Here is a 24,284-nt window from a genome sequence, read left to right as displayed (position 1 = left end):
ATTCTGTCTTATGGGTACATTTTGAAGGTTATAATCGTCGTGGTTTGATAGTTTCGTAGTTGCAGTTCCCATTAAATGGAAAATCACCAGCAATGCCCATTGCTCGTTCTTTCCCACCCTTTACCCTTCAATTTCAAACTTCCTTTTGTCTGTCGTCGGGTATTTGACGCCGAAAGCGTTGCGACCGCATCGAGCGTACAAGGTTCTGTATCGAAAGTAACTTGTGTCAGCAATACGTTCGAGGCAATCTCGATCTATTTTTGCCATGTTCGAAATGATCGGCTACACGCGAAAATCACGCACGAGTCAGCGCCACCTGCGACTTTTATCGCCGATTAAAGCGAATTCGTAAACCCTCGTTTCCTCTCTTTATTGGAAACTGGATCAAGCGCAACTTATCTGGCTGATCGATTTCACAAGTTAAAGCGCCAACGACCCATAAGGAGACGACTATACCGTGAACGTTTATGCATGGGAAGTTTATTTATTTGTAGGAAATTCTGAAAGTGTAAAATTGTATTCAATGTGTGTATAATGTGAAGAGATATGTATGTTAGTTATTTATTAATTATTATTATTATTGTGATATTATGATTATATATTATATAGTATAATTATGATTATTTATTATTATTATTATTATGTCAGTTATTTACCAATGATCTAAAAGCTGAACTTGGTTCTTCGTAAATTACAAACATAAATCACAACCAGAACATAGCTAAAGACACGAAACATGAACTTGCAAATAAATACGGTAAGAGGAAAATCTCTGGTTCCTCGAACTCTTTGATTATCTCTGTTCTGTCTCTAGATTTAGATTCCATATGGAGAAATATGTAGTACCATCTATAATACGCAGAAAGTGCGTAAAGCATTCAAAGTGAGGCGATATTATGTTGTCCGTGATAATAGTAGCTGCTGGGATACTGCTGTATTTTCTTCCTATTTAAGAAACGTGGAAGAAAAATCGGACTTCGGTCGCCGGGATTCGAACCCGGGTTCCAAACATTCGTAACCGAAGGCGTTAACCACTGCGCTGCCATCGTCCATTGTTAGTTAGTGTCGAGTGGGGCCACAAAAGCATTAGATTGTCCCGGAAGTTTCTCTCGTTTTATAAGAAACAACAGAAGCACCACATCTTTTGTTTCATATTATTTTATCGAACTACGTATGATCGTAATAATATTCGGTTGGCAAGTGATTGCGGATTTTGTCATTAGGTGGTATTGATCAAATCCGCGATCACTTAGTTGCCAATCCAACAGGAACAGAACAAAATGCATCATACGTAATTCAGTAAAATAATATACAACGAAAAATGTCGTGTCTATTGTTCCTTTATAAAACGAAACCTGGTTGGACCTATGGGATCCAACTATGGGAAACTGCGAGTAACTCCAACATAGAAATTCTTCAACGATTTCAATTAAAAACACTAAGATCCTTGATAGATGCACCTTGGTATGTCACCAACGAAACGATCCACCGCGACCTCAAGATACCCACAGACAAAGAAGAAATATACAAGTTCAAAAGCAGATATAACGCAAGAGTCAACAACCACCACAACCCATTAGCCAACCAACTACTTGACACGACGGATCAGACCCGCAGACTAAAAAGAAAATACCCTTTAGACTGAAGCATTAGATTCAACTAGAATCAAACATAATATAAATTATTATAATCCAAGTTACTGTACCATGCCAAATGAAGTTGCTTAAAATTCTTAATGAGAATTTCTTGTAAATAAACTACCAAATAAAAAAGAAAAAAATAAAACGAAAGAAACTTTCGCGACAACCTAATAGAATTCTCGTAATATTTGAAAGTTGAAACCAATTGCTGTTCCAGTACCTCGTTACTTGTTCCCTCCCCAAAAAAATCCTCCCTTAGTCGTATTTATTTGCGAAAATATGAGTCCGCGTAACCATCGTCCATCCAGTTGCTAATTGCAAAAATTCGCGAAACGATAATCAACGCGTAGCTCTGGAAACCGTCTGACGACGAGTAGAAACCACGCTCGAGTTAAAATATCGAACGTTACCGGCTCTACAAAGCTCAATTACGTAACGAAACAACGAAACTGAGAACTTTGGAGCCGATCGTACTTTGTCCGAATTGGCGAACGAAACGATTCGCGAACCAACGATCATTGCGAAACAAAGTGGAAATCTGTGACGAGATTTCGCGATTCTGCAAGCTCGGGTCATCGGATCGATGCAAACGATCATCGAGGTTGGCTGCTGGAGGATGCATTAATTACCAGTTTCCTGTTTTCGTTCGTCGAACCATCTGATCTTTAACGTGGCGCGATGGCCTTGTTGCCGCGGCGCGGCTAGAAAACGCGTCGCTTTTCAACTGGTATCGATGTAACGCGATTCGTAAATGCGATTTTCAATGGGATTACGCTTTCATGGCGCACGGTAACGCGAGTATCTTTCAATCAGCGAGCGGCAATTTCTACGCGGAATACGGCAACAGAGGAGAGACCGTTGATTAGATAGTTCCAGCGGAGATCGAATCAAACGTTCGAATTGAAGAGTGTGGCGCGAATTGGAAAAAAGAAGCAGAATTGGAGGTAATCCGGTTGATATAGATTACAGAGGGAAGCTTCAGAAAGAGCGAAATTGGGCGTATGATACGCGAAACAGCCGGTTAGCTATGTCCGGTGGAATTCTGTTTATCTGAACTTCGTTCGTTGCGTCAACTTTTTCGTCCACTTACATCATTCCATTAATATTTTACTATGGAAGTTTTACAAATACTTGTTTAATATCTACTGGAATATCTAGCGAAATTGATTGCTTTTTAATTAATTTTTTGTCCTTGTGATTACCATTCCGTGTGGTCAGTTGTTTAGTACGTATATTTGTATGTAGGGATTTTCGAGAAAAATTAATAATGAATTTTATTATAGAAATATGGTTTTAATTTAAAAGTAAATAATAAATAAAGATAATAAAAGAGATATATTTTTTTGCGGAATTATTCGAATAATAGTACGAAGAATTTTTCCTTATCGCGTAATTGTTTACGAGTATATACAGATACAATTCTTAGTACGTTCCAGAAACACATTTTCATTCCCCCTGCCTTTCCCCCCCCCCTTTTCTCTCCTCATTTCATTTTTCTTCCCCTCTCCTTCTTTCCTCCGACAGTCTCTCTTCCTTTTCGTTCCTACAATTCTTAGTATTAATTTATCCGACGAGTAATCTAGCAAGTAACGATAAACTTCCTAATTCTGCCATTTCGAGAAAAGTTAATTACAAAAGTCAATATTGCAACAAATGGATAATATAATTCTACCCCAGTTATTCGATTAAATTTTTATTCGCATGAATTTTTAACACGAATAATTTTGCTTGCTCGAATAAATACTTGTTCGACTGAATATTTATATTTGTTCATCGGTGGTGAATAAAATTTCATTCTCTATGTTTATTCGTTATCCGAATAAAATTCTGCCCAACACTGTTTCAGAACACGCGTTCGTGTAACTGAATATACGGCCGAACGTAGTTCGAATAATTCGATCAGTTACGAGTTCGTATATCAACCGACGGTAAACAAAAACTGGTTTGTAGAAACGAAGTTCTACCGCCATATTATAGTTCTCTCTATATCGAGCAACTTCTGTTAATAAAGTTTTTTTATATCTCCAAAAACAACGGAGATAGTCAAGCGTTAATTATTATTGAACCACCCTGTATACAGGGTGTCCACGCTGTCACCAGCTAACGTTTTTCTCGCAAACGATAAATACGAGGAAAAAATGAAAAAGGAACGAAACGAATGGTTCAAAGTGAACTGCATGTTCACTCTCGTCATTTTACAAAAAAAAAAAAAGGATTAGGGTAACGTGGTCGAAAATTGATTATTCGAAAGGTACTTCGACTTCAATTTTATAAAATTTGTCAGACAAGATCGGTAAGACAGAGATACATATGATACCTACGAAATTAAAATTAGGGTATCTTTTGAATCAATCCAAGTTGTTAATTAAGTTTAAACTAAGTTTTCGACAATGTTACCCGAGTACCTTTTCTCGTAGAACGACGACAGGGTTCGATGATACGCAAGAAGAACAGGAAGATCAGCATTTAAAAAGTACGTTCGTTTTTGCGCTTGTGAAAAAGATATTATCGTTATTCGTCGAATTTCCTCTTGCACTTTTTCCTCCTACTTATCGTTGGCGTAAAAACGCTAACTACTAATAACGTGAACACCCTGTATACGAAAGTGAAATTCTATCCATTGGATCGAAAAAGCCACGAAACAGAGGTGGAAGAGGCGAAGAATTTGTTCAATTAGCGCGCAACTTACGATAGCTTCGGGATCGAGAAAAAGAGAATATAAACAAACGGCAGAGACACGTGACAGCGTAACGCGATTTTGCGATAATTGGCGAGGTACATAAATTACGGTGATTAAGTAAGTACCACGTCTTTCTCATAGTCAGCCGATGTTTCGTGTCGATAAGAAAAGAAAGCAAAGGAATAAGTATACGATAGAGAGATCTCGCGATGCGCTGCTGCCGTGCGCTATTGTTTATTGTCCACGCTGGAAAGATAGCCGAAAGAAGAGTCTTGTTCCCTTTCACTTGCACTCGCGTCATGGATAAAGAAACACCAATCGTGACTAGCGAATACGATAGACTCTGCATTGACCGTGTGTCGCGGAAACGGGATAAAAACCTGCTTATTCAAATAAGGTCTGAATGGATGACGTCGATCTTCGTGCGAAATAAAACACGAATACAGGGTGTCTCGGTAATCTTAGTGACGCTACGTGTGAAAATAAATTGAAGATAGAACAGAATCTTCTCACGCGGCGCTTGCTTTTCGATAAAATCGAATTTGAAACCTTATCGTCTATTTATCGTTACACATTTGGAAATTTCACCAGCGTTGTTGCAACGAGACAGTAAAATTTGAGAAAAAAAAAAAAATAGGCGAATGTATATAGAAATTGCAAGATACCTTTATTGAAAACGCGTATTTGATAAAAAATTAGTATACAGCGTGAATAGCAATCTTAGACGTACAATGAACGTTAAGTTAGGTTAGGTTAAATGTAATCCCACTGAATATCGAAGCTTATTATTCCTCTTCCTGTAACCGCGTTTGTTTGCCGGACAAAATGCGTGACAAAATTTCCTTTACGATATTCCTAATGATTACGAACATAAATGGGTAGCGATATTCTTAAAGCTGACGACTCTCATAGGAGCACTCGTAGCTCACAAAAAAAGACTATTTTAATTGTTCTTAAGTTAATCGAACCTTACCTGTTAATATTCGTAGGTGTCAACAATGGTTGATTTATATGGCCGATAAAGTTTACTGATGCGATAGATAACTGTCTCTTTATACGCTTTTGCAATCTCCGTGAAATATTATATACTTTCACTAAATCAAAATTCACTAAACGAGTCTCGTTAATTTCTACATACATTTCCAGATCTGTTCGAAACTCTACCAACAAGATCGTGATAGCGACGCCGACAGCGCTAATAGAAATTTCCAAATGTTTCGTACAACACGCGCAATACAATCAAGATAAAAGATATGTACAACCGTATATACTAATACCGTCGCAAGCGTGTCCAAATATCGAACAAAGAACCAAACGTTTGACAAACTTACAGAAACTCATAGAGGGCGTTGTTCTCTGATCCACACGAACTTTCCTCTTCTGATCTAACAGGTTATGAAAACGAAATCTTAAGAAGATAACTGTGCCTCTGTAATATGTATACACAAGTGTCGAATTACCGCGAGCGGCTAAGAAAAGTGAACGTCAGAGGAAACGAACGTGCACACTAGCTGTGGAGAGGGAGAGACTAGAATGAGAAAAATAGAAAAAGGGAGAGAGGGAGAGAAGAATCGCGATCCGTTCCACTAGTTTGCACCGCGACGAGCAACAGAGCCACAGAGAGAATAGGGGAACATCCTGTCATGGAAATTCACGTCTCCGGACGGAAGTTTGAGGGAGACCACGAACGAGATACGTCGTCGAACCGACAGTTGCACGGATCGTTCGCGCGACGCGTACGCGATAATTCGAACTGGCAGGCACAGAACCAGATCTGCGCAATTTGTTGGACGTGGCGCGCCTCACAACCATCATCCATAGAGTATATAACCGATAAGCGAAAGACAATTAGTCGAATCGAATACACGTTCGTCAATGCGTAATCGCGCGTAACCAACGTACGGGGAACCAGGAAATTATTCGAATTGATTCCAAGCATACGGGAACGGTATAGGTAACTAGATTTTTACGCGTTTATAGAAAATCTGGAGATGCAAGGGGTGTACAAAATAACATGCACGTAAGATGCAGAAATATATGAAATATCCAAAGTATGGTACAGTTTATCAGTGGCGGATTTAATCCTTCGGGGGCCTGCAGCCAATTGATTATTTTTTTACGCATTTTGCACGCATTCTAGAAAACGCAAAAATCCTTCGGAATGTTTCGTAATGGACCTGTCGAGTGCTCGATGGGCGTCTCGAATATTCGTACGACGTACTGTTTCAACAAATATCGTTCTAACCAAGCTAACATTTTCTTCGCGTACTAACAAATGTATTTTGCGTTAAAAAGAAGTTTCGATAATTGTTTGCTAATCTTTTCGATAAGTACGTTTGATAAATCCACCTCTGTACTTTATAATATTTAATAGATAAGACAATTTTTGGTTTTACATTTTATTTCCGACAATGTGCAGCATTTCCCGCGGAAACGAAATTGGTTTTAACCAATCGTACTGACGAGCATCTAGCCGACAAGGGTCTTAACTTTAGAAATCGGCGAAAGATTGTGATCATACAGAGCGGTGAGCGGTAAGCGGTGAAACAAGCGATGGCACACGGCCATTGCTAGCGCTTCAAATATCAATTTTGCCGTTTACCGCTTACCGTATAATCACCGTCTTACCGACCGCAAAATAAAAAATAACTCAAACCTAATCGATTATTTGCGATTCAAATGCATACAGAGCAAACCATACAGTAGGTTGAATAGCAAATTTTAAAAAAGGTATCGTCAAAATCCACGTGGACGTGACACATCAACAGGTTGACCGAAATTTATTGCACCTTATTTCCGTGACAAACGACCCGAAATTTTTACAAAATCTCATTCTAGCTGAATATTTTGCAATGCGGTTACTATACTAGAGCAGAATTTTTTATCCAAATTACAGTTTCTTTGATTATGTATATTGGTGAAAATACGAGTTTGCATAAATATCCGCGGTCTAGTTATATCATGAAATAAACGACTTATTTGATTTTAGCCGGAAAATCAAATCCATCGTAAATGATGAAAATTTCGTTGGTTACCGTCAACCATCATCGACGGGCCGAAATTGATTTTCGTTACGAACTACGAATAACCATTATGGGTAACGCAAATATTTTTCTACTACTATATGATAACTGTAATAACCAGTATCGGCGATGAAATTGTTTTTGGTTTCTAATATTATTATCGTATTATCGATGATGAAAATACGTATCAATCAACAGTAACTATTATTCGTAACAGGAAATATTTCTCATTATTTATGAATGGTTGTTGGTAACCGAATAATTGTTCCCTTCGTCGATAATTATTCACGAGGAAAAAATGATTCGCAAAGAAAAGCAATTTGACTGCAATTTGAATACAATCAACGTATAATAGAAACGAAGAAGCGGAGAGAATGTACAATTACTTTTAGTACGATATTCCAGTTTTCTAGAAGCTACTCGAATTTGGATGGCGAGCGAAGATTTACGTTTAGTTTACGTAGATTCATTGGCTTATTATTATGATTAGACGAATTGTAACAAGAAAAGAGAGAGAAAAGTTTTGCAGATCGTGGAACAAAATTTAATGTTTTCGCTCGATATCGTGTAATAAGTTGCAGAGACGAATTTTTCTAGAACATTGGAACTTGGCTTTCTTAATGAAATATTTTCAATTTTCTCCATTTGAATTAGCGTGTTTCAATTTCAAACTTGGAACGTAGGTTGAGTAGTCGATTAAGAGTAGATTTCTAGAAACTCGATGCTCTGTGTTTATCTTCCGGGTGAACTTTCGAGGCAAAGAATGCAAAGGGAGGAATAAAGTGCACCAGCATCGTTCTGGCCTGTTTGGAATGCGTACTATTCCTGGAGATTCTTGAGCAACTCGTTACAGCAACTCGTTGACCAAAGAAAAATCCCCTTGCACTGTATCTTAATGTGCATTTCGATATTTCCAATAGTAGTTCTCGCATAAGAAATTTTATGCCCTTTAGCTGTTTAACATTAAACCATAAAGAGGCAGTGTTCCATTAACGCAACATTATCTTCGCAATTTTTTTTTTTCAATTAATTTAGAATAAAGAAAATGAAGTATTTGTAACATTATGGAAACTATATGTATATAGTACTAGGTCCTTGATGAGTTAAAATACTTTTTTTACAAAAATAAACTTATCATATCTTTCCCGTGTGGTCTTCATATGTCAAATGCTTTATAACACGAAATAGCCATAAAAAATCCTTAAATATCTGTATATTTTTTTGAGAAGACTAAAAGTGGAAAATACATATAAAGTGATAAAAAATAGAAAAAAAAATAACCTCCGATCCTGCCAGGATTCGAACCTGGAATCTTCTGATCCGTAGTCAGACGCGTTATCCGTTGCGCCACAGGACCAACTTTATATCTTACCTTTAAATTTAACATAAGCAGTACACATATAATTCTTATATCGAAGAAACTGCGAATGTAAAACTTAAATACTAACAGACATCTTCATATTTTACATGATTTACTTAAAATATAGTAAAAACGGACAAAAGAAAAGAAGGAAAAAGAAAAGAAAGAGCATAGTTATAATCGTTATGTTACGAAATAGTTTCGCTCGTCTAATTGCCAGTTTACGATCTTTTAAAAGAGAGCAAAACAGATTTTAGAAGAGAGCATATATTTATAAAATCTCAGGAATGACAGTCAACCCCTGACATTTAACGTGAACTAACGTTTAAACAATGTACGTAAACACCGGGAGAAATTATTAACGAGTCAACGAACCAGATATCGGAATCGCGTTGTATGTATTATTATATGACATTAAATGTCATCGTGATGGAATATCGACTCACCGTGGCCAAACGGAACAGAGCGTTAGAATGAAAAAATAAGGCACGCACAACGAGATTGGGAACGCGGGCGATACACGTTCGAACGTGCACGGCACACAACTCCGACTTTCGAAACAATACACACCTCGTGACACTTCCGCGAAACAATAATAATCAACACTATCAAACGATCTTTCTAACGTTGGTTCGTTTTTCGAACGATCGACGATACACACCCAATGAAAAGATTTTCCAGAATTATTCGTGTTCGACACGAATAGTAAATTGTTCGTTGGTTAGAAAAGAAAAAAAAATTCAGACGTACGAGTTACTGAAAAAGCACGTAATTCAACGAGTAACGTCAATGTCACCCCGCCACTGTCCATGGAATAACAGGAGGGTGTCGATCCAGTCGAAGAAATTGGGAAAAATCGCGTTTCGATGTTTGCCACGAATAATTGATCATTCTTCACTCACCCTTCAGAGTTAGATCAGTCACGTGAACAACATAACTACGCGCGTCCCGTTCAAATACTCGAAAACACGAGCGAAACAGGCCGAGAGCTGTCACAAACCGTCGTTACACTCGCCATTTTGATTTACACTGACACTCAGAAACGACCAGCGAGGTGTTTTACCGCCAGTACGCATGCGCGCGACAGGTGGCTGCCCGGGAGTTGAACAGCGTCTGTATACAACGCGTCTTTGATATTCTAACTGAAAATTTCTAATAAATGTTACTTGTTTAATGCAACATTAGAATATTTTAAAATCGTAAAATTATATAAGAATAATAAATTGTTGTGCGTATATGTGTGTATATAGGAATTATTGAAATGTACGGAGTTCTACCACCAATGTATTTTCATATTGAAGTTCCTACGTCTTGCGAGGAACTTACAGCTGCTTTACCGGTTTAGCGTCATTTCATACGTTATCGACTTGGCATAGAATACTACTGCAACGCCAATAGTAGATGGAATATTTGAAACTACTTGCATATGGTATACAGTGTTCTAATGTCGGTCAAGTCGCATACTTTCTGTTCATTTCATTCCCAATTTTTGATTAATAAGTTATCCTCTGTGTTTCCAATATTCCAAACATTGATTAATCAAATATGTATATATATGTATATGTAATAATGTATATATGAATATATGTATGTAACTGATGTCTTGATGCCAAAGTAAAGAAGTTTACGTAGTAAATGTAAGAAAATTTAAATGTTCAATATGTATCAATGAATATTAAATTGATAAATTAAAAATTTACAAATATTTTTAGATAACATCGATTATTGTTCTAATAATATTAGGAATCATACGAAGTGTTATGATTTCTATATCATATATTGCAATTCAAATTACACATATTTACAAATTTGGTCGTAATATATTTACAATAATACTTTAACTAAGAACGGTTTGAAACCTGGATAAATTTTCTATATATTTTGTGAACATTGACATTTACATAGATTTTAAAAATTGACAGAAATTGATCAACAAGAATAGACGAATTTTATTAATGGACAAAAATGTACTTATTCTATATCTATACGGTACATACACCAAACGGTAGGATTATATCTTAAATTAATCTCAAAGTTAACAGGTTATTCCTATGTACAGAATATTTTCATACAAAGTACAATATCATTGACTATTTCCTTCGACACCATGAAAAATAAGTTCAAAATTATTTCGTTCATATATTAATGTACATACATATGTACATAATCGATAATACATGTCTTTATTATTTTTCGTACTATTGCTGTAAATACTAGAAAATATCATTTCTTCAACGTTTTTTAAAATATCGATAGAAAACCGTTTACTGTCGCAGTTATCAAGAATGCAGTGAACTAACTTTGCATATTACAGTCTTACCACATTTCAAAACCGCGAGAACTCTATTCCATTGAACATATATCAATACATGTAACAATACATGTATAGTATAAATACAAATTATAAGACATTTATGTCAATGGAAGTTCGTGCTATTTATTCACACGGAAGCACAGTGCTCTCTTTATCACTAATCTTTTTAAAAAAATATAGTTATTTTCGCTTTATACTCAGTTCAAACAATGTCTATATCATCTTACATTATAACATTTCACAATCCTAATTTCTTTACAACAGAATCTTTTTCCTAACTTCAATTACCGGAAATAAAATATATCTATAAAATATATGTAAACTTGTTTAAACAAAATGTTCGTTCATCTAAAAGATCTATAAAAATCTGTAACTGCAAATTCATATAATAACAATCCTAGTACTTTTATAGTGATACTATATATCTTACAACAGCACGAATTATTATGCAAACGGTATAAAAAAGATATCGCATTGGCTGGGGTTATTTCATACTTGTTTCATATTTTCTGCATCTTAATTGCAAACACAGATTAAATATATTTTCTACCCCTAATATAGCCGTGAAATTCTTAAATACTCTTTCTACCTTCTTCATAATCCTTTTCTATAATTATGATAACATTCACTATTAAAAATAGACTTACAAATAACAAGATTCATAAAAAAAATAAATTTATCTTTAATATATATATATATATACAGATAAAGAGATGTGATGCTTTTTCGAAAATGTCACGAACTTCCAGAATCTAGTAGAATTACTTGGAATTAATTTACAAGTGCAAAATTACTATTCGACGGTAATAACAAAATATACAACAAAAATGTATAATCTATTTCGTTTCAATGTTTCTTAATTGGTAACTATTATAAAATAATTAATAGAAACGCAGTCTTTTACGAAATGGTACTGAAACATCGGAATTGCACGATTCGTCAATATTCTTATCTCGTTATTCATTTTTGTTTACGGCTTAACACATTCGCTGCTACAAAAATATAGTTTCTCTACTTCTGAAATTACACAGTTGTCGTCAGAAATGTCTTCATTTTAGGTGATATCTGTTAACGCACTGTTCATTACTGTTTTTGTCTTTCTAAGTCTTTTGTTAAAGCTCATAAAAACAAAAACGCAACAATTAAGTGAACAGCGTTATTTAAATATGTAGTTAAAGCGATGCAATCAATCAGTTGCATCAGTAGCAGCAAAAATTGTTAACGTTGGATTAATGCATATTAAATGCCGTCTTATATAATAAAGCTTTAGTTGTACGTAGTTTCTTCATATGTATCGTATTTGATCATAGTAATTTCAGTATCGTTCGATATGCTTCTTGAAAGCTAACTATTTTTTGTCATTACTTCTGATTAATAACAATTTTGGAATTAGTCAATTATAGAATTCAAAAAGTCTACAAATAGAGCTGATATAATTTCTCCGTTTATAAATTCCTTTGAAATAATTCACGCATTAAAAAATTGCTTACGTGGAATTGGAAATATCTTTAATGTCCCCCAAATTCTATATTTAGATTTAGAAATCTTTATGCTTCCAACACCATTACTTTTTCCAAATTTAAATTTCGCAAGAAAATCTTTACATTGAATACACGTGACTTATATAATAAATTCCTTGTTTAACGTGGGTGATAATTAATAATGGGACAGAATTGAACGCGTGGTATTAGCGCGCGAAATTCAAACTTGAAAAAAACGACATTCATACGCTGCAATCTAATACACATGTATGTTTATATATATGTAACAAAATCTTTAGTCTTAACTATCTATTTTTAAAAAATAATATATCATTGTTACCACTCTTCTCACAACAATAAAATAAATTCATTTGCTTGAGCATTTTTGACGCTTCCATCATACTATTTTTTCTCGATTTATAATCCATTCAGAACCAAACAATGAGATACCGTGTAAAAGTTGCGTAAACGCAACATTATTAGAAAAAAAGGCTACACCGAACAAGTTCTATAACGTTCAAAAGTTCAACTTTTTTTAAAATTGACAACATTATAAAATTTAGGTGAAAGAAGAAATGCTAAAGATAAAAAGATCCAATGAATTTGTAGAATTTCATAATCACAATATAAATTCGATAAGATTGGATAATGTGAATTAGCAAAACCATGATAAGATTATAAATGAAATGTTACGTTAACGCAACGTTGGTCCTTAAATAGGTTACTCGCTCGACACGTCGCTCTCCGACTGACTACTCTCTCTTTCCCTTCTTGTGCTATACTCAACGAAACAGAAAGTAGTAGTACCAATAACGATCGTTATCGTTAAGATTAGGAGCTGTATATGGAGGTAAACAACGTTACTGTAGGCGAAACTTACCGCAGCCGCGACCGATTGGCAAAATTTAAACAGTGCGAAAGCTGGTGCGCTTCGTTGTGGAAATAATATGCCTAATAACGAATAGACCTGGGTATTGAAACAGGCATCTCCAAAACCCAGGGCGAGACTTCCGGCCATTGCCAAAACTGGCGAGGGAGTGATATATCCTATACTGTCGGTATCTGCGAATGGCGAGTCGTTCGGTAGATTCAAGAAAATGGAGACGAAAGCGAATAAATGTGCGCAGAACCCGGTAAGCACCACCGACCACACGCCACAGACACGAGATACCTTCGAGCCAAAGATGCCAAAGAGAGCCCCGCCAACCACTTCTCCGATTCCAATGAAAATCCCAGAAAGACCAATCAGACTCTTACGCGAATCACCCATTGCTTTGGTGAATCCGATACTGGACGAGTAGACTCCCGAATAAAACGTCAGCACCAGTCCAGTATACACAAACATGGAAGATAGCAAAAGTATCTTTTTTGTAATAAAAAGATCGATCGCATCGGTTAAAGCATGCCAGGCAGCTAACAACGGTTTCTTCCTCGCAGGTTCTGGTATACGAAGTTCTTTGTCAGCGCTCGAGACACCTTCTGCTTCGCCTAAAACTAGGCTATTCGATATCCTTCTCAAGGTAGCCAGTAAACATGTGCCGAGAATCGCTAATCCGGTGAGCACGCCGAAAACGAGTCTCCTGGTAGTCGCATTAATCTCAGAATCGGTAAACATGAAGTAGACGAAAAGGTTGCCAGCAAACATGGAGCACTGAAAAATCGCCCAGAATATACCAGCGTTTCTGGACATCGTGTCCGAGTCGCTATTCTCCGTTAGGTATTGTCCGTGTCCAGTCCATATCAAAGCAGCTCCCAGACCTAGGATACAGGAAGCGGCATAGAGCAGAACGTTTTGAGGCCAGAGGAAAGATCCTATGAAAAGGACGTAGCAACAAGCGCCGGTCAATATAGCGATCCTCGGCCCTGTCATCGAAATGTACGACGGCGCTAACCAATTGCACGTGGCAAACACGGCATAGATTATCGCTAAGCTAGTGTAGGCCTCGCCGGTGAAATTCGGATCATCCTCGTTAATACTTTGCAGCACTGTTTTCTGCACAGAAAATAAGCCTAATATAATAGAATATAACATGTTTATGTTTCTAGTAAGTTGGAATTTCGTTATCTTTGTCATCTTTTAAATACTTCGACATATTTGATTACAATATGGTCGATAGGTTATTTTAAGTAGAGCTATAAGGACCGTGATTGTTACAATCCGATTTTAAAAAATTGTGGAATAAGAATATATATTAGCTTGAATGATTTTGATTACGAATGATTATTATAAATGATTGATATTTTTTTTTATTCTAACGTGAAAGAAGTAATTGGCCATTTGCATGGATCGCATTAATATTTGAAAGTTTTTGCATTTCAGCAACGATGAACAAAGTATATATAGATATACTGATGCCCATGATCAGAATCTAACATCTGATTCTAGACCGAGACGTTTTAATCTTGTTCTTTCGATAAAAGTGAAAGGTTTCTTTTTATGCAGTATTAGATATAGCTTAGAAAGAGATAAACTTTATTGCGTTGAAAATCAATTTAGCGCGTCATGTAATACCAGAAACTATGGAATAACTAACGAAGTAGAGTGTTAAGTCAAGTAATCAATGATTACTTAACTTTAACTAATCACCAATATCCTCTCATCGCTTACTACTTAGGTCTTTAGTTCACTGTTTATAAAACAGGTCAAAATGATTTTAAAAAATATAAAATGCACTAATAATTTAATAATAGTACATTTTTGATATTAATTTCAAAATAGGCAATAAGTTATAATAAAAAAATATTGCAAGAATGTATTGTAAAAACAAATTAATTTCAATTATTGTAAACTGTTGCAATCTGTTGTTATACCAACGAATTTGATTACACATGCCAGTATCATCATTGATATTTTTATACATAAATGTAGAAAACAACATACAGAACTTCACGATGATCCCAATTTAAAAATATTATTTTTATGAGGTAGATATTTCGATTACACACCGACCTTATTTCAATAAATATTTTTATTTGTACAGTCATTATCTGCTTGATTTTATACTCATTGCAAACTAGATCACGGCTTCCTTGCTTTCATCTTCATTGCGGGATAAAATTGATAGGAGTTATCAGGGCTTGACAATTAAATGATATCTCTTTCTTGCTGTGCATTGAATCATTCATTAAACACGTTCTATACGATATGTACATATCGATGTGCCATATTCAATGCAATATGTATTTGTATTCTGTATTTATAACATTATATGCACGTCTTTATAAAGATGAAAGAAATAATATTATCTTATCGACATATATGTCATATTGTGGCTTTTAGTTTATACTTTAATACAGAGTAGAATAACATTTTTATTATATCGTTAGAACAATTGCAATGACGATCATTAGAGCCATAAATTATATGTTATTGTTAAAAGAAAATAATACTTTAATCTAAAATTTTTACGCACGATACATACTTATAGGAAATAATAATAATAATAACAAAAATTTCTACTTTTATCTTAGATCTGATAAATGACTGATAGCGATATTATCAGCTTAAATTTCAGCTAAGAATAATATTATGCTTATCGCATATTAAGAATGTAACAAAGAATAATAATTTTACATTTGGATTCAAACCAGACCGACGCGGTTCGACTTAACTGTTTCTCTTCTCGCAGCTCATTCGTTTTATGTAATAGATGCTAACGGAATGTGACATTTGTCACTAATTTTTTATAACGATACTCGAGAAATTATCATTTAAATATACTTGTTATAAACATCCTTAAATGATAAAAATATGCGTACAATTCCATTTAAAGAAATTACATTGATATTGAAATCTTTGTAGATAAAAATTAAAAAGAAAAAATGAATCTGGATATTCTGTTAAGTTTCTCCTATATAAACAACTGACTCTTTCATGAAAACATTTTTTTCAACATTGTATGTATAAAATTTCAAAGTCACATGTTTATATTTGCTTAAATGAATGCTATGATACTAATGATACATGCTTTTATTCTAATGAAACTACTTTATGAAACTACTTCTAATGAAATTACTTTAATGAATTACACTATTGTGAAAAACATGTTACATATTCTTACGTAAAAAGTACTGCGCACATAAAAATGACAAGAAATGCTATCTGTTAATCATATAACAACAATATATATATATTATTATTATATTTAATCTATACTAGATTACATTATAATTAATATTATTATATTTATCACTAATTTATGTTTCCAAATTATTAAGTGTATTGTTAAATATGTTAATATAATAATCATGTGATTTTAAAACTTCAACAAAGAACCATTATAGGTATGGAATATATAAAAAATGTTCTATATTTCTTAACATAATAGTATATAAGTAAAGATATATAGTTAAAGAAGGAAAATACTAATGGACAATTTAATTATTGATTTTTAATGATTCCAAAATTATTACATTTGCAGTACTTAATACTAAGTAACTTTCACTTAAAATAATGGCTCCATAACTTAAACCATGCGTAATAATGAACACAATATGTTTTAAGCATACAATAGAAAATACGTAAATAAAGTGTTTAAGCTAATTTCAATTGATCGTGATAAATATTGCAACTAAATGTTCAACTTACAATACTATTTATTACTATAACATATAACAAAGCTATAAGAATAATGAAAGTTTCTTTTAAGTTTGACATATGCTAACCTTACGTAGTTAAAAAAGACAAACAGTTTCATACATTGTCCATTTAAATGGTTCCATTAAACCTTATCTTAACATTAATTTATTTTCAGCTACATATTGACAATATTTCCGCAAAATATTAAAAATTTTATTCATTTTCAGTTTATTCGCTAATTACATTTCAAATTTTTCGTATGACGAATGGATAATTATGAAACCAGAGGGAGAAGTATTTCCTCTGTGATAAAACTAAATATAACTCATGCATATACAAAACCTATTCAATTTATGTATATATTGTATCAAATGTCATCCATATAAACCACATTGAATAGTGATTTATATAAAATAAAATGTATATGTATATTTCGTACAAAAATGCGAAATATATGTAATAAAGAAAGATAAAAAAATTCAGATCAACGTTAAAATATTGTAACGATCTTATTTTCAAACTTACCTCGATATTTCCCATTGTCTGAAACGCGGTAAATACCAGCATAAATCCCCAACTTAGTATCAACACATTTAAAAAGCCTCTATCTATTGTCATGATGATCACTTCGAATAAAATTTACCAAAAATAGAGGAAAAGAATGAGAAAAAGTCGAGACAAATCTTCCGCGCGAACACTTCAAGTGTCGTTAACCGATATTGTGTGTTAAGAGTCAACAGATGGTCACGATTAGTTGAGAAATAAAGGCCAACGTGTGATAACTAACAATACATAATTCCCTTCTTCCCTTTCTCAATTGATATGATTTGAAGTCATCGTCAAAATATGGTTGAATAGTTATCGATTACATGATACGTTACAATGAATATCGATATATCGATACCATACACACTACGAATAGGTTATGATTGTAATACGTATTTAACGCTTATATTGTATAATAACGTTTTTTCGAAAAACATTTCGTAGTACGAAAAATATATCAAAACTTATATACAATTTTGCTAATTTCTTATTTTATTTCAATATCATTAATTCGATCATCTATAAAAACTTTTTATGAAAAAGATTTTGTATTCAAATGTAATTTATACAAACAAGTTTGAAAATACACATATATATTTATTTCTTAGTTTTTGCAGAGATCACAATAGTATTCATTGATAAATCTTGACATTCAGTGGGATCATATTTAATATTTATTCTATGGTTAAGATAGCTATTTATGCTGCATACTAAATTTTTACTAAATATATGTTTGCAATAAATATCTTGTAACTAAATAAGTTATAAATTTAAGCAATATTTTATTTTATTTTCTCCATCTACATATTATGGTTTTTGGATAGAATCATTGCTTGTGTTACACCTTAAGCTCACAAATAAACCTTCAATTTAAAACTTAAAACATATATTCTTAAAACCTAGCTAGGTAATCTATGGTAACAGAATTTCTTTGATAAATTTGAACAATATAATCATGATAGTCGTATCTTATTATAGCGCTAATAAAATTTCAAATTGTTTTATATAAAATGCACAGAATGCATACAATATACAAAAACGTAATAAAATAATACCGTTATAATTTTTAATAGGTAGAACGAAATTCTACTTTAGTTTTATTGCTTTAGTTGTATCCATAAAAATATAAATTTGCATAAAAATCCGCAGTTTATATATAATAGACACAATAAATACATAAAATTATTTTATAATAAATGTTGAAATACTTCCGTGAGTTACTGTAGGTCACATCGTTACGATTACTTAATGCGTTTCGCGAATTTTATATTTCAAATTTCGCGCGGTTGAAACGATTTCTCGTTCTAAACGAAATCTGAATCACAGTGAGAAACAAGAATGGCCGACCGAGAACAGTAAAAACTTGTTGGTTGTCCCGTTATCGAATCTTTTGATAGAAATTTAATGCCTGTTTAAAAAGGAAAGCAAAATTGACACGTGATCCAAGTTTTGTCAAATAATGAACAACGTGATAATCTTTGCTCGGTTTCGCGGTTGCATTAAACAACCAATGGTGAACAAGGAAATAAAATGCCGCGATTAAAATTTCTATGATTTTGACACGTTTACAAAATTTAAGATCCAAGAAGTGAATCTTGAAACTTTTTTGAGAGTGGAAACTCATCGATATTGTGGAAGGATATATCGATCGGGACATTCTATTTGTTCATAGAGGGTGTGGGATCATTATACAAACATTATGACGAATTGCTGCCTTTCAAGTGATACGAAGGATTCTCTCTATTTTTTTTATCGTCTACATTTCTTTAATGTCCTTTAATTATTCTAAACATGTGTGCTCGTGAACGTCGTTACAGTTAACAAGTGATAAGTGATCATAATTTAGTAGATTATCGTGTAATTTTATTTATATAATAAGCGTTAGGTGTTTATCAATCATGAAGAAACAATTCTTCAGAGTTAAACAGCTTGCTGATCAAACATTTTCTAGGTAATTGTGATTTAATTCCATTTAAAAGTCTACGAAAATTATGCATTTTCTAAATGTTACGATAGGTAGATAAAATATTAAACATTTTTAAATAAAGCATATAATAATATGATATTTTGATATATCTATCATAACAAAAGATAAAAATCAATATAATATACAATATAATTGTGAGCAATGTCAGGACACCATAAGATTCAATAGAAGCAGACATGATATACCAAAATAGCTTATGAATCAGACTATCTCAAAATGGATTGACTGTAAAGACCGTTATGTTAATTTGAATTTGTCATTATTCAAAAATTAACAAACTAAATATTTGTTTTTATAGAGCTGGCAAAACAGAAGTGCTTACAGATGATTTACAAGCTGCAGATAAACATGTAGATCAAATCAGAATGGCTCTCATTGGATTAAACAAAAGACTTGGAAATCCACCAAATCAAGCTATGACACAAGATGTTGCACTGAAGGAAAAGCGATTGGTAATACATAATGATGAAATTTATGTTTAAATTTTGATGATAGCTTCTTTTTACCTCTTTAAAATGTATATCCTTTCAGAAAAAGTGTCCAGAATATATATTAGGTCAAACAATGTTGGAGAATGCTCCTGAAGATGGTCTCATGGGTTTTACTTTGTCAGAGTGTGGACGTGCACAGATGTATTTAGCAAATGAGGCAATTGAACATGAAGCAAAAGTTGAACAATATGTTGCAATGCCTCTTCAACATATTTTAGATACGGATGTACCAAACATAATAAAACATAAAAGAAATTTAGCCCGATTAACTTTAGATATGGATAGTGTGAGGACAAGATATCAACAAGCCAGTAAACATAGTGCTAGTAAGAAGAAATTTTAATCTGATTTCTAAATTGTATTACAAGAATTATGTTTATGTTTTGAAATTAATATTGTGCAATAGGTGCAGGTGCAACAAAGGTAGATAATTTAAGAGAAGAATTGGAAGAAGCAGAAACTAAAGTTGAGCAATGTAGGGATCAACTAGCTGCAGAAATGTTTCAACTTATGTCACGAGAAACTGAATTAGCACATACTATTATACAATACGTAAAACTTCAAAGAGCTTATCATGAAAGTGCGCTACATTGCCTTGAAGACCTTATTCCTGGATTAGAAAGCTATATTAGTACGTATTTAATCGTACTTACGAACCAAAAACATTTGGCGTGTTTGACGAATTTTATCATGTAATACTTCCAAGACATACTAAAAGATTTCATTTAATATGTAACCCTGTTTCATAATTGTAGATGATAACGAAATGAAACCAGTTTATGGTTATCCTTTGGAAGAACATCTCAGAGTAACTAACAGAAAAATTGCATTACCCGTTCAATTGTGTGTATCTGCGTTGCTAAGATTAGGTATGGAAGAAGAGGGCCTTTTTAGAATAGCTGGCGCTGCGTCAAAATCACGGCGAATTAAATTGAGTTTAGATGCATGTTGCCTTACATTACCAACTGCTCTTGAGTATAAAGATCCACATGTCATTGCTGGTGCATTAAAATCTTATCTTCGAGAACTACCTGAACCTCTCCTAACTTACAAGTAAATATAAAAATAATATTTACTATCTATAATGATGACGAAGAAAATTATAACATTATATTCGTTATTTTTATCTTATTTCAAAGGTTGTATCCTGAATGGATGGCGGCTGCAAAAATAACTCAGAATGAAACAAGATTGAGGGCTCTATGGGAGGTATTACATAAGTTACCAGCTGTAAATTTAGAAAATCTGCGGTTCCTAATCAAATTTCTAGCTGTTCTCACTAAAAACCAGGATGTGAACAAAATGTCGCCACAAAATATTGCGATTGTAATCGCGCCCAATTTAATATGGAGTCCACAAGAGGATGCAAATACAATGGTGTAAGAATATTATTCATTTACATAATTTTTATCATTGATCATCATAGAAAAAGTTATATGATAATCTCTACTAATGTAATATTTATTATTTCAGAATGAACATGAGTACAGCTAATAACTCTAGTCTTATAGTTGATCAGTTGATCACATATGCAGATTGGTTTTTTCCTGGTGAAATAGATTTTGATCGCGATTTAGAAGTTGGTATTATAAATGGTTCGGAAAATCAAACTACGAGTATGCGTCGTTGCATTTCTAACAGTAGTCTTAGTGATCATGGAGAAAGTCCTCCACAAGGCAGTCCTAAACCAGCAGCTCGTAGGAAAAACAAACCAGCTCCAACACCACCAAGTAGCACTACTCCGGATAAACATGATAAGAAACCTGATGATAAACCACCACCCACACCTGATAAACCACCTAGACCTTTGACATCAGGGACTCTTAATCGCATAAAAAAACTTGAAACAACAAATACCGAATCAATTACAAAACATGACACTAGTACAGATAGGCAGGATGGAAGCACAGAAACAGAAACTAAACAACACAATACTGAAGCAAATGCACTTATTGATTCCTCGTTAGTTAATTGTTCAGAACGCGTTGATGAGGTACAGGAAGATTTACATAATGCAAACACAGAAACTGAAAAGATTAGTCAAGAAACTCAAAAGGCTGAAAAGAAATTAAATGCTCCTATTGCTCTTGAAAGGAACACTATGGAGAATATATCGTGCAATAAGTCTCTTGTGGAACTTGAAAATTCAGAAAATTCTGCACAAAAATTAAAGGTAATACCAACCGAAAGACCGCCTCCCACTACATTAGAAAGACGTAGACCAGTAGCTGCCCCAAGAAGTATAACCAACATAGTACATAATGCGGGTAAATGTTTTTATAATTTTTTTGTCAAAAAGCATAATACGAAATGTTTAATATATGTCTTAATCTTAAAGAAGAAACGGTTGAATTACGTAAAAAGACGGACAATAATCCTGTATGTACAAGCACACTTGATAGAAGTAGTAAACCGGCGATTCCAGAACGACCAGCCGGATTAATACGACCTTCGAGCCTTATTAAACAACAACCACGGCACAGTAACGAAAACTTAGACAGCGAAGCAGGAGTGAGTATTAAGAGTTTCTAAACGTCACGTTTAGTTCCAGTATATGTAAGATAATTCTTTAAAATAAATGTAGTTACTGCCAATGGACTCGACAAATATCACTGCCTGGAATTGCTATTGCAATTTCGAAATACAATAACGTAAGCTATAAATAAAGATGAAGAATAAACGTGTTAAAAGCTATTTTTATGAAAAAAATGTCGAATCGCATAATAATTTTTCAGAGCTATTAATATCTTTTTCCTTTTTAATAACCTATAGCCTTTAACTTTGGAAAGAGCTCATGTATATTCAGTGGACAAACAACAGGTCAGTATAATACAAGTGCGTGGCAATGGCAATGCGTTCTGCGCCTCGGGCAACAACAATGGCAACGCGGCTTCGAACTTACAGAGGAGCCCCAGTGTAGGTAGTCGACCTTCGTCTATGTCCTTGTACGGCGAACGACCGGAAAAGCCAGCCAAATTGAACGCTCCGGAACAAACGAAAGCTCACGTGCGAACCAGATCAGAAGGGAATATTATCGATGTGCAAACTCAGACTGAGACGGTGGTAGTTGTTAAATCACCGCAACAACCTGTTCCGGCTTCTCCAAGATTTCATCAAAGACCTCCGCGACCACAACCGCCACCACCACCTCCACCCACCGCGCGTGTTAAATCGGAACACGAAAGTACTAATCTCTAGAATCAACTGTATAAAAAGTGATTACTACATTTATAAGAGAACTTTATAGAAATTAATATTTTTAAAAAATGAAGGCTATATTTCTTATAAAATAATATGGAATTGTAGGAGACTCTTAACAAGATAATGTAAATTTTCCTATTTTTGATGTTAAATAATGAACGTTCCAATTTCGAGAATTACATTGAAATTGATAGCACAGTTAAACGAAATTTCATTTTAACTTTTTGAAATTATGCAGAAGGCGAAAAAATATGTTTTCTTCTGTATTTTTAAAATGGTAATAAACAGCAGAAAACGAGAACTAAATTTGCAATTGTAAGATTAAACATTTTTAAGTTTTTATAGTTATATATTAAAGATAATTAAAAAAAGTTATACATCTTATTTTCATATTTAACTCTAATATTTTTGCAACTTATCGACTTTTATACTTGTTATCAAGATAATGAAAACATATAAATGTATAAAAAGACGTGGCATTTAATGTCTCTAGATTGACATACCTTTTAAGCACACTACTTTCAGTATGGTTATTATGTAATACAAAATGGTATATATTTGGCATTAACTGTAACAAATTTGTATGTTATTTATTTATACTTGCAGAGTATATGCTAGATTGTAATGCATTTAATAAGGTGATTACTTATAAAAAAAACACAGAAAAGGGATGAATTTTTCGAATTAGCTTTAAGTTATTGCAAAGAATTTTGGATGAACTAATATCAATTGAATCTAATGTAAATAAATAGGCATCCTTTGCGTGTATTTGTTTTACAAAATAACAATACTGTGATAATATAGAGTTTATAATATTGCCAAAAATTCTAAAATTTTCAGTTATTTAGCTCAAATAAAAAAGTGTTTAATAACGTTATCCAATTATTGAACTTATTTTATTGTATTACAAAATTGTTTTATTTTTGTTTAATAATGTAATACTTATTTTGTGATTTACAAAAATGTTACAATATATTAACAA

At 33.5% G+C, this 24,284-nt stretch overlaps 3 protein-coding genes and 1 non-coding gene across 9 annotated transcripts in view; 1 reads left to right on the top strand and 3 right to left on the bottom strand.

Annotated features, from left to right (window-relative positions):
* LOC122572518 overlaps positions 1-9,755 on the bottom strand; it is a 41,423-nt gene extending 31,668 nt beyond the window's left edge. The window contains exon 1 of one of the 4 annotated variants that reach the window (XM_043737556.1): positions 9,606-9,755. The gene's annotated coding sequence lies outside the window, so the exon portion shown is untranslated. The other 3 variants (XM_043737562.1, XM_043737557.1, XM_043737558.1) reach the window with 3 other exon arrangements.
* On the bottom strand, positions 8,628-8,700 carry Trnar-acg. Its single transcript has one exon. It is a non-coding gene; the product is annotated as a tRNA-Arg (tRNA).
* Positions 9,756-10,461: 706 nt separating the features above from the next.
* Positions 10,462-17,893, bottom strand: LOC122572472 (UNC93-like protein MFSD11). Its single transcript, XM_043737439.1, has 2 exons — positions 17,603-17,893; positions 10,462-14,491 (listed from the first exon to the last, which is right to left on the bottom strand). Exons 1-2 carry the CDS (start codon positions 17,693-17,695, stop codon positions 13,220-13,222), a joined length of 1,365 nt encoding a protein of 454 aa, XP_043593374.1. The 5' UTR covers positions 17,696-17,893; the 3' UTR covers positions 10,462-13,219.
* A 671-nt stretch (positions 17,894-18,564) lies between these two features.
* On the top strand, positions 18,565-24,179 carry LOC122572473 (rho GTPase-activating protein 44-like). Of its 3 annotated transcripts, none has more exons than XM_043737441.1 (10): positions 18,565-19,574; positions 19,909-20,062; positions 20,142-20,427; positions 20,508-20,732; positions 20,857-21,154; positions 21,241-21,480; positions 21,575-22,368; positions 22,440-22,612; positions 22,874-22,921; positions 23,006-24,179. In XM_043737441.1, exons 1-10 carry the CDS (start codon positions 19,522-19,524, stop codon positions 23,297-23,299), a joined length of 2,565 nt encoding a protein of 854 aa, XP_043593376.1. In that variant the 5' UTR covers positions 18,565-19,521; the 3' UTR covers positions 23,300-24,179. The 3 variants fall into 3 exon arrangements, with proteins under 3 accessions (XP_043593376.1, XP_043593377.1, XP_043593375.1); XM_043737442.1 differs by adding an exon at positions 22,686-22,752 and having other exon boundaries at positions 18,567-19,574; positions 22,874-23,015; XM_043737440.1 differs by having other exon boundaries at positions 18,570-19,574; positions 22,874-24,179.
* The last annotated feature ends 105 nt before the right edge of the window (positions 24,180-24,284 follow it).

Source organism: Bombus pyrosoma, linkage group LG11 (assembly GCF_014825855.1).
Source record: "Bombus pyrosoma isolate SC7728 linkage group LG11, ASM1482585v1, whole genome shotgun sequence".
Classification (NCBI taxonomy): domain Eukaryota; kingdom Metazoa; phylum Arthropoda; class Insecta; order Hymenoptera; family Apidae; genus Bombus; species Bombus pyrosoma.
Note: the sequence above shows the minus strand (reverse complement) of the source record. Positions and strands in the feature narration are given on the sequence as shown.

Coding starts and splice junctions, on each gene's coding strand:
- LOC122572472 (XM_043737439.1), bottom strand. CDS start 17,695: ATGACAATAGATAGAGGCTTTTTAAATGTGTTGATACTAAGTTGGGGA. Junction 14,492..17,602: donor AGACAATGGGAAATATCGAG/GTAAGTTTGAAA, acceptor TTTTCTGTGCAG/AAAACAGTGCTGCAAAGTAT.
- LOC122572473 (XM_043737440.1), top strand. CDS start 19,522: ATGAAGAAACAATTCTTCAGAGTTAAACAGCTTGCTGATCAAACATTT. Junction 22,369..22,439: donor CAACATAGTACATAATGCGG/GTAAATGTTTTT, acceptor TTAATCTTAAAG/AAGAAACGGTTGAATTACGT. Junction 22,613..22,873: donor ACTTAGACAGCGAAGCAGGA/GTGAGTATTAAG, acceptor AATAACCTATAG/CCTTTAACTTTGGAAAGAGC.